The sequence below is a fragment of the Vanacampus margaritifer genome, chromosome 1, assembly GCF_051991255.1.
Source record: "Vanacampus margaritifer isolate UIUO_Vmar chromosome 1, RoL_Vmar_1.0, whole genome shotgun sequence".
Taxonomy (NCBI): Eukaryota; Metazoa; Chordata; class Actinopteri; order Syngnathiformes; family Syngnathidae; genus Vanacampus; species Vanacampus margaritifer.
This window is the reverse complement of record NC_135432.1, coordinates 3,733,359-3,744,212: the sequence shown is the minus strand read 5'-3', so window position 1 is coordinate 3,744,212 and position 10,854 is coordinate 3,733,359. Positions and strand designations below refer to the sequence as shown.

The 10,854-nt window shown below is 40.6% G+C and overlaps 2 protein-coding genes across 2 annotated transcripts; one reads left to right on the top strand and one right to left on the bottom strand.

Moving 5' to 3' along the window:
- Window positions 1–27: 27 nt before the first annotated feature.
- Window positions 28–5,121, bottom strand: LOC144054696 (keratin, type I cytoskeletal 18-like). Its single transcript, XM_077569916.1, has 8 exons — window positions 4,695–5,121; window positions 4,104–4,186; window positions 3,036–3,192; window positions 2,819–2,980; window positions 2,622–2,747; window positions 1,414–1,634; window positions 1,168–1,202; window positions 28–392 (listed from the first exon to the last, which is right to left on the bottom strand). Exons 1-8 carry the CDS (start codon window positions 5,055–5,057, stop codon window positions 154–156), a joined length of 1,386 nt encoding a protein of 461 aa, XP_077426042.1. The 5' UTR covers window positions 5,058–5,121; the 3' UTR covers window positions 28–153.
- An 848-nt stretch (window positions 5,122–5,969) lies between these two features.
- On the top strand, window positions 5,970–10,645 carry LOC144054714 (keratin, type II cytoskeletal 8-like). Its single transcript, XM_077569940.1, has 9 exons — window positions 5,970–6,151; window positions 6,904–7,112; window positions 7,189–7,249; window positions 7,821–7,916; window positions 7,992–8,156; window positions 8,236–8,361; window positions 9,073–9,293; window positions 9,526–9,551; window positions 10,459–10,645. Exons 1-9 carry the CDS (start codon window positions 6,017–6,019, stop codon window positions 10,638–10,640), a joined length of 1,221 nt encoding a protein of 406 aa, XP_077426066.1. The 5' UTR covers window positions 5,970–6,016; the 3' UTR covers window positions 10,641–10,645.
- Window positions 10,646–10,854: the final 209 nt, after the last annotated feature.

The window sequence follows — 10,854 nt, the reverse complement described above, 5'->3', positions numbered from 1 at the left end:
ACAAATGTCACACAGAAAAAAAGGAAATTTGATATTGAATCGAATCCTTTATTTTGAAAGTGTGCAAAAAAAGAGCAATATTGTTTATCATTTTGTATTTGACCAGAAATTACATTTGCAGGTTTGTTTACATAACCGCAAGAAACCATTGAATCAAGCTTTTTCTTCTTGACCCTGATTCTTGGCCTTTTCCTCTTCAGACTCAGAAGAAGAGGAGGATGAGGAAGAAGAGCTCTTAATAATAATTTTCTTGACTGCAAGTCCGTCGGTTGCATCGGTCGAAGCTTCTACTTTGACTTCAGGAGTTTCTGGGGGAGCTGATTCATTTTCCTGCTTGACAACTTCTCTTGCCGCTTCCTGCTTCTCGGAGACCCAATCGGGCTTTTGTTGGTCTTTGGAAGTAAACAAATGTGATCTTGGTCACCGTTTGGTTGGTAAACCACATTGTATGCAGCGACTCAAGACTTAAATTGAATTAAATTTCATTCAAACAAATGAACAGACACCAGTAGGCTACACAAAATATTGAGCTATTATAGAACCCTGACTAATGACAAGTTTGCTCCATATGATTTGTTTGGTTGTTACTAACATAACTATATTAATTTTTCAAAAATTATTTCCAGTTTAATAAGTTTTGTAGAAATATGTACGTTTTTATTGTCAGAATACAAACGGACAATTTTGTAACAAATCTTGTCAATGTAACAACAAATAATTAAACACAACTAGTACATACACCGCTGTTGTTTGCGTGACGTAGAATGGCGCTGCTCTCTAGAAGAAAAACGGTGCGGTTGAGATAGTTCCCCTCCCCCACGCCGCGCTTTCGTCTTTGAATGATTCTGGTGAATGACGACGAGAGCACGCGTGGAGGAGGGGCACTATCTCAACCGCACTGTTTTGCTTCTAGAGAACAGCGCCATTCTACGTTTCGCAAACAACAATGGTGGCGTATCGTGTACAAATAAGAGTTTCTACAAAATGTATTAAACTGGAAATTATTTTTGAAAAATTGATCTCATAGTTATGCTAGTAACAACCAAATAGATCACATGGAGCAAACTTGTCATTACAGTCAGGGTTTCTTTTTAAAGTTAATTGGCTTTGGCTGAAGATCAGGTCACTCATAATTCATTTAGTTTACCAATTGGGTGCAGGACTTACCGTAGGCCAAAGCATCCTCGAAAGAAAAGTCCAAGCTGTCGAGAAAGAACATTAATGCACTGAGTGTGAAACACGAGAATCCCATCACCCAAAAAAAACTGATGACGCGAGAGGAAAAAATTCAACTGACCACAATATACATCAAATGTGTGCACAAAATACTAACTCGTTACCACTAAGTCATGTCTAGGTTTGCATTAAAAAGTGTGACGTCATTTTTTTCTACCATCATCCGACTGCTCCCACCTGTCGACATTGCCTGTCATCAGCTGCTGGTAGTTATCGATCTCGGCTTCCAGTCTCATCTTGACGCACAGCAGGTCCTTGTTCATCTCCAGCTGGTTCTCCACATGTGCTCTCACCTTCCTCAGCTGCTGTTCCAAGTCCAAGATTGCCCGGTTGAGTGGGCCCAGTCGCTGCCCGTTATTCATCTTGGTGAACCTCAGGCTTTCCTCCAGATTGTAGATCTGCAGACAGTCAGTGGAAAGTGGGCGTGTTTCAAAAGTCACTACAGTATACGCTTCCTTTTCCCCGTTTTGTTTTACGGTATCATTCAGACAGACATTTTTGTAAGCATATCATTAGTTTGCTAATAGCTTACCAATTGACATTGAAGCCGTTTAGTAAAATTTTAGCTTGGCAAGACGTTGTGGAAACAAAACAAAACACTGAACTCCTAGAGCAGGCATTCAAACAAAGACAGGGAGTCTAAGTCAGGAGTGTTAAACTCATTTTAGTTCTTGGGGCCACTTTCGGCCAAACCACTATGTCCGTGGCTAAAAAGCTATAAATGACAGGTCAAATATTTCCTTTTTTGGTGCAAAAAAAAATACGTATACATTCTGATTATATTCCTATTTATTATTCTCTTATTGTAGAGTCATCTGAAACAGACGCAATTTTTGGGCATCAAACCCCAAATAACCGCAAAATTTCAGAATGTCATTGAAGTAGTCGTTGGTGTGACCTCCAGTGACAAAATTAGCAACAACAGAAATTGACTTGAAAAACCACAATTTAAGTTTTGTCCTCCCGGGCCAGATTGGACCCCTCGACGTTTGACATTGTTGGCACTCCGCATCAAAAAAAGACTCGATTTCAAGAGTAACGGCTCGTTACCAACATCACAACCTTCCGCTTGATGACTTTCAAAAACCAGCAGGGATAAAATATGCTTACAAAAACCGCAACGTCTGTCACGTACTGAAGGCCTCATTTGGGACACCGTGTACTTTTTTTTTGTACAAGAGCAGTTTCAGGTGGAATACTGGAGGAGACAGTCCTAAAATATTGGCAGGGCAGTGTTTTTGGATTTGTAAATGTCCTGCGCGTGGCTAGCAAAGAGTCCAGAGTGCACCCAAAGTCACCTGGGAAAGGCCCCCAGCTCACCCCATTGAGAACAACCGAAAGAAATTTGATGGCTAGCTGGATTAGTGAATTTTGGATGGCCTCACCGTGCTGTGCGCACCCTGAACCTTCATCTCCAGATATTGTTTCTGCTTGAGCAGATCTTTCAGCTCCGTCTTGCCCGACTGCAGCGCTTCGGCGTTGTGGGCCTCTTCAACCTCGATGTTTTCAAACTGAAGAGGAAGCAACACAGTGAGGCGAGTACAGAAAAGCGCAAAGGATCGCGAGTCTGGATGTCGGGTACTTTGCTCTGATACCAGTCCTCGGTCTCCTTCAGGTTCTTGGTGGCAAGTTTGTCGTACTGCATGCGGATATTGTTGACGATCTCGGGCAAGTTGGAGTTGCGAGTTTCAATCTCCACTTTCACCTCAGACTTCTTGATCTTCTCACGTAGGTCGGCCACAGCCTGCAAACGTGAGACGCTCGAAAGTGGATTTGGTGGTTTTGAGGTTGAGACTCACGTTTTGGTGGTGCTGCTCAAAAATGGCCAGTTCATCCTTCACCAGATCAATCTCCTTCTCCGTCTGCTTGTTGCTCAGCTTTGTGTCCTGGATGTTCTTCTTCAGATCTTCCAGGTCATTTTCAATCGCCTTCCGCACCTTCGTCTCATCGTTGAACCTCGCATTCAACAACAGGAATGGAATTATTTATTATTTTTGTCAAAGTTCGCAGAAGTTGAATCAAGGCAACTGGATTCTTTCTGGTTTTTGAAGACTTTCCTTCTTTAATCCCAAAAGACTTTTTCAAGCCTACATTTTAGGTTATTTTAAACCCGAAGAAGCCAAATCAAAAAGAAAATATAAGCGGCTTTTGGAGTTAGAGAACACTGTAAAAATGAAGGAGCCAAATCAAGCGGATCTAAAGGCTTCTAAAATTTTCCAGTAATTTTAGAAAAATTTGGAAATCTTGAAAATAATCTAAAAGGCTTCTTCAGTTCTAATTTTTTCCAAAACAAAAAAATTGTACTGAAGAAGCCTTTTAATCAAAGCGGAAAAGGTCGTTCACAACCAAAAAGATTCCAGTAGCCTCAAATCAACTTTTGTAGATTATCATGACGTGGATGACTGAAAATCTACACAGACATACTTAATCTTATTTTATGTTTTGGATACGCAAGTATTTCCCAACCTTTACTGAGCCAAGGCACATATCCCACATTAGAAAAAAATATCACAGCTTCCCAGAAAATTTTAATTTCCAAAACGTCTATTAATTAATGACACTGTCTCCAATTACATGGTGTGAAATCTGGATGTCTTTAGTTTGATACATTCTGTTGTATGACTGCATGGAAACAGGTGGATTGTTTACTTTATTCTATTAACAAAAAAATAGTTTCGTTATGCCTGTCACTATATGTCACTGGCATAGATGGATAACCAAAAATACAATAATGGTTTTCAGAGTTCAGACCAATTAAAGTGAAAGTGGCTCATTCCCTGCAGCAACACCTGATGAAGTCTCACGGCACACTAATGTACCACGGCACAGTGGTTGGGAAACGCTGAGGTACATTGCATGGTACCGACTTGTTCAAGAAATCCGCGTTGGCCAGTTTGGTGTTGTCAATCTGGAGCAGCATCTTGGCATTATGCATGGTGATATCCTTTATCTGAGGAAATAAAGACACATGGGCAGAGGTACTTCAAAGTCAGCTTCGAAATCAGCCATGATTACCAAAACCTAAAAAAATGTAAAAATAAATCAAAAGATTACCGAAACCTGTGCAGAAAATTATCTGATTTCACATAACGGGGTATATGCCACGGAGGAGGCCGGGCTTCTAACTTCCGGGTTTCACGCACCAGCGCTATTTCCGGTTGTTGTTTGCGACGTTTGGGCCGTGTACGTTGCTTGCGCTTCCGCCCTTGTGTGCCGTGGGGGGAGGGGGGGGGGGGGGGGGGGGGTTGGACTTGTCCTGTGTGTCGCGACAGTGGCCGGAAGTCCGTGGCATTTAAAATATTTTTTTTTTTAAATCAATCAACCCCATTGGTCCAAAAATTGTAATCAATCAGTGACGGGCAGTTACAATTACATAGAAGAAGGTAAAATTGACAATTTCATCTATGTTGCCAAAAGCAGGCCGATATCATATTAAGTAGCCTAAATAAGAGATCCACCTTATTCTTGAGATGATTCAGTGGCTTTTCAAGCTCTTCCCAGTCGCGGCCCTCTTGTGTTTCCCTTTTCACCAAAATCTCGTCGATCTCATCCTTCAGTTGCTGGTTCTCCTTCTCCAGCTGCTTCACTCGGTCCAGGTAGCCCGACAGCCGGTCGTTCAAACCCCGCAGGGTCTGTTTGTCATCCGCAGGTGCGGCGGAGGTCGTGGCAGGAACGGCCGCACGGACCGGAGAGAAGTTCCGGTCCCGGCGGTCGGTCTCGTTACGCAGTACATTGCGCAGCCCCTCCAAACTGGCCACCGACGCCCTGGAGCCTCTTCCGCCGGCACCACCGAACATGCTTGCAGCGGTGTTGGAAGGCATGATGAGATGATGAGATGGAGTCAGACCGAGAGCGAACTGATAGCAACAAAACTTGATGGAGATGACGAATCCAGGTGGGGTTTTTATAGCATTTTTACGCACCAATCCAGTCCGCCCCCTGGTGATGCTATTGGCTCATGGATAACATCCCACCACCGGGTTTCTTTCTTTCTTTCTTTCTTTCTTTCTTTCTTTCTTTCTTTCTTTCTTTCTTTCTTTCTTTCTTTCTTTCTTTCTTTCTTTCTTTCTTTCTTTGGAGGGAGGGGGATGAGAGGTGTGGCGTGACTAACGTCAGTGCAGAAAACCAAGTTCAATACTGTAGCTACTTTTGTAGATTAAAACAAATGCATTTTACTTAACCTGAGTAATAGGGCTTCTTCTTTTTTGAGGAACTTAATCTTATTTGAAAACCTTTGCTTTCTTTCGTTTATTAATTTATTTATTTTTAGAAATAGGCTCGTTCGATTTTGACGATGGAGTGGAAAAATCCAATACTATAATATTATTATTAGTTTATCACATCAGCTAATTTTCTTTGGGGGGGGGGGGGGTATGCCTATGTGAATGCTTTTTCCATAAATGTATCTAGAAATAAAAGCATACAAACAATATATATTTTACTTTTGTATATTTATGAGTCTGTACTTTCTTTCTCTACTTTTACAAAAAAAGAGTTCAACCTTTTACCGTGTGGTGTATTTATTTATTAAGTATAATATATTTTTACTTAAGTAGCCTACAGAATATGAGTTGGCGACTTTTGCCCCCTTTACCTATAATTACACTTTTGCCTCTTTGGATTGGACGCAGGCAGAAGTGGAGGGAGGCAACAAGCGCTCCTCCTCCGCTTTAAATGGAGGCGAGCCGGTGGACGGAACCCATCCTTGCTCTGATAGCCTGCTTCATTCTCACTGTTGTGATCTCACTGTTGTGATCTCACTGTTGCTCAGCGCCTCGCCATGTCCAAAGGAAGAGATTACAGCAGCCAATCAGCCAGAGGCTACCCGAGCAACCACGTCCAGTCGGCGGGCAAGTTCAGGGAGAAGGACGACATGGTGGGACTCAATGACAAGTTCGTCAGGTTGATTGAAAAGGTCAGTTATTACAAATTCATTTGTGCAATTTATTTACTGTAAGTCAGTGATGTCAAAACTTTTTTTTTCTCCACTGAGGACCACATGCAGAAAAATGGAAGGAAAAGAGCCACAACACTTTGTGTTTAGGAAACATACCAAAAGTATTCCATTACTGTAGTTCAACCAATGCGACGCAGTTAATTAAAGTTACTCACATGCACAGTTAGATACATGTATCCTGTTTATCTGTGTCAAATGAAAAAAACTGTGTGATATGTATTTTTTAATGAGAAAAAAAATCGTGATAGCATGTCAAATTCAATTTTTCTATATATATTTATTATTTGTTAAATAAAAACAGACTGGGATGCAACATTCAAACATTTTATTTATTTATTTTACAAAACAATTAAGAATATTGCGTGATATTGACATCACCCTTCGTGTTTGAAAAGAGTAACTAGTAAAGAAAAAAAAACAAAGTAAAGAGTAGAACTTAAAGTAAAACTTAAAATAAAATGAATCTATCTATCTGTAACAAAAAAAAATCATATTGTGTTGGATTTGATAGGTTAGTGTGTAAGGTGGCAAATCCGGGTCCAAAAAGTAAAAAGCTTGCCACAGTTTGCTTTTAGCCGCAGGTGCATCTTTGGCTAAAGCCAAACGATGGCAAGATTTTTACTTTCTGGATTTGCCACCGCTGTTAATAAGTGACATTTTAAAGCCTTTTATCGTTCTTAGTTCAAATATTTTGCCTGTTGGTGTCTCAGGTGAAACACCAGGACGATGAGAACAAAAAACTTTACACAAAGTTGAAAATCCTGAAAGCTCAGAAGGCCTATGAGGGCAAGATTGAGGGCGTGGTGAAGCAAATGGAGGCGGCGCTGAAGCAACAGATTGACGGTTTACTCAGTGACCAGGCTAAACTTGAGGATGCGCTCTTTCACAACCAGGAAGAGGCAGAAAACAGCAAGAAGAGGTGAGAGGTCACGGTCGCCGACACGTTTTGTCTACTAATACTGACACTACAATTTCCCCTTTCATTTTGGCTTCAGGTACGAGGATGAGTTGCTGAAGAAAGCAGAACTGGAGAATGAATTTATTATCACCAAAAAGGTACGGTCACGGTCCAAGTCCGGTTCTCAATCAAAGTATGCCTAAAATTATTATTATTATTATTATATTCAGATGCTGCCTGGTTTTGTCTGCTAGCTTAAACTAACTATGCAGAAAATATCCCAAGATGCATTTTGTGCTGTTATCAAAATGCCTGAAATGGCTCAAGTTGTAGCTTTTTAAAAATATAATTTTACAGAAACATAAAGTGTTTCAAATTTCAAATACAAACAAACTTAGGAAGTATATTCTTGAGCTCGTTCTTAGGAAAACCATACTTGGCATGTTCACGAGACCGTACTCTGCATTCTTGACATTGAGAAACAGCTTCTCATTCATTGACACCCACGTCACTTACCAGGCTAGGCCACTGCCTTTCAACGCACAAACAGATACTACACTAGAAGTATGATGAGTATGGTGACCCCAAGTGGACATAAATAGTACCTGCATGTTATTGAGGTTAAAATGCATTTGTGATTAATAATGTGATATTCGGTAGAAATATTTTTAATTGCACACTTTTGGCTAAGTCCAGGCTTTCATGTATGAAAATTGTACTTTACAAAAGGAAGCAGATGAAGGTCACTTGGAAGCTGTAAATTTGGCTCTGGAGTTGGAAGATCTGATAGGCCAGCTGGATTTCCTCAGGGTTGGTTACGATGAGGTACCGTAACAAGTATGTTTATTCTCCGATCTGTTTTTTTCCCCCCCACTAACAACATTGCTGCACTCCTCGCAGGAGATCAAAGAGCTGGAATCGCAAATCCAGAACGAGACGGTGGTTATACCATCGAACACCAAGAGATCTCTGGACATGAATGAGATTGTTGAGAGTGTCAAGAGCCAGTATGGCAACATCGCTGCTCGCACCAGGCAGGAAGCAGAGCACTGGAACCAGAAGAAGGCGAGGAAGACGATGTTACAAGTCCAGAAGATGCCTGATTATTAAACATGATTGATTGATTGATTTCTCTTGCTTTTAGATGGACGTGCTGGTTTTGAAAGCGGGACAGCAAGAGCAAGAAGTGAGAGAAATACGAAGAGAGATCTCAGATACGGCGCGCTTCATGCAAAGGCTGAATGGGGAGCTGGATGCTCTCAAAAGAAAGGTTTGTTTCCAAAGGTGGCAAAGTACGTACGTAGGCTACAGACATCGAAAAAAAAAACACACACACACACACACAGTCATCCCTCATTATATCGTAGTTCACCTTTTGTGGGTTCACTGCATTGCAGATTTCTTGAATACTATTTAAATCGCTGATTATTCGGTTTATTGCGGTGATTATTTTTCCCACGTTGACTTTTTCTACAGACTCGTGGAGCAAAAAGGCCAAGCCAGGAGGAAGGAATGCATAAAGAGACAGAATGTCCAAAGTTTAAATAGCTTTGATAAACAAAAGTAGCAAATGAAATTACATTTTTTTTTAAAAACACACACATTATTTGAGATGGCCTCAACTGCTGTCTCACATCAATGTGGCTAACGTTTAGCCAGTCAACAGCCGACAACTGACTTTCACGTCACCGAACAGGCCACGCCCACCTTTTAAGGGTACCCATACGATAGTGTGGAATGTGAGGACGGCGACCCTAAGTGGATAAAAACAATACCTGCACCTCATATGCATATTTCGTGTGTCGCCCTTCGCGTCGGCTTTTTGTAACTTTGGTTTGGTTTGTTTGCCTTTTATTGTGTACTGTATGTTGCGAAACGTGTTTATTGTGCACTTAAGCGCTTTCTCGGACCTCTCAACCCAATTCTAAGTGTGAGTTTGTGACGTGTAGTACAAGTCATTTGCATATTCCTTTACCTGCAGGAAGAGTCTCTGAAGAAGGACATCAACGACGCAATCGCGGAAGGCGACGAGAACTTGGAGAGGGCCCAAAATGACATCGCCCAGCTGGAGGAGGCCCTGAGGCGCGCCAAGCACGACTTGGCCGGCCAGGTCCGAGAACACCAAGAGCTGATGAACCTCAAACTGGCCCTGGATATTGAGATCGCCACCTATCGCAAGTTGCTGGAAGGCGAGGAACTGAGGTAGAGTTGGACCGAGGGGAAATTGTTTTAAGCACTCTTTTTTTTTTTCAAGATCTTTTTCGCACGACGGAACATTCAAAGATTTTTTACTTTTACCTTAGTCTTTTTTTCTTTTTTAACACAAAGTATTTGTACTTCTATTTAAGTATAGGGTGTGAATATTTTTGCCACCTCTTCTGAAAGTCGATCAATATTACTTAATCACTGCTCCTTTTGTTCTGTTTCTTTGCAGAATGAACAAACTCATGCATAACTCAGGTGAGAATCCTGGAGTGAATGTCCTAAGTTTTTAGTAACCTTTCTTACTTATTTGAAGATCATCAGGATTGTTACGGGAAATTGTCTAATTCCACTTAATTGTTCTGTAAAAAAAAAAAAAAGTTCTCCAAATAATGTTTCTGTGTTCCTCTATTTATGCCGCTGACCTATAGCGACAGGCAGAATTATTACATACCCTTCCACGACTACCACACCTGATGAGTTTTGGAGAAGCGAACTGATGTTCGGCCACTTTTATTTTTGGTTTGATTTGTAAGCAAAAAATCTGAGATATAATGGCAGTTAAAAAAAAAAATAAAAAAAAGAGTGTTCAAGCTGTTTATTGCCACTCTCAGTTAAAGTTTACTATCAAACTACCATAAAAATCAAACCAAGAGAATTACACAATTGTTTTTAAAACGACATCATTTTGCTGTACTAAAGTGCGCTTGGATGGGCTAACAATTAGCACTGTATTTATTTATTTTTAACCTTTTTATAATGTTTTTGTATCGTGAACTGTGAGATTTCTCTCATGTAAAATATATGTTTTGACCTATTCCACAGTAAATAGCAGGACAATATAGTGACCAAAATTAGCACGGGGGAAAAAAAATAGTTGGGGGGGAGGAGATTAGATAATTTGGGGGAATTTTTGGAAGAATTCGTTTTCATATTTTTTAGGTATAAAAAGGAATAAACAATTTATTTATTTTTAGCTTGGGGGGATTTTCGGAATAATTCATTTTTCATATTTTTTAGGTATAAAAATGGATAGACAAATTTTCAACAAATCCTGCATTCATTTGATTCCAGTGTTGTGTTCCACTAAATCCACCCCTCTCTTTTGCTCAGATTTCTAAAAAAAAAAACAACCAACCAAATCCGCCTCCTTACTTGCACGCAGACCTTCAGCTGCTTCTCCGGCGATCACCACCCGAGGAGCCGCAAGGCCAAAAACCCAACACTAAAATCACATCTCACCTCATCCGAGCTGCAAGTCCCCAAACCAAGAGGCGACTGCTCGTCAAAGTGCGCGTGGAGGCAGGGAGAGTTCTGTCCCAAACTTGCCATTACACAGATGATTAAGAAGAGCCAACAGCTCTTTGTGAATCATAATGGAGCAATAATGTCATGCTACAAGATTGGATGGACATTTTTGGGAGTAGATGCATAAAGTTTGAGTTGCTTTCCAGTGTCTTTATTTTATTTTTTTAAGCATATTGTCATCTTGAATTTTCATAAATAAATTAAAGAAAATGTTGGTCAGGTACATTAATTTTGAGCAGTACATTTATGACTA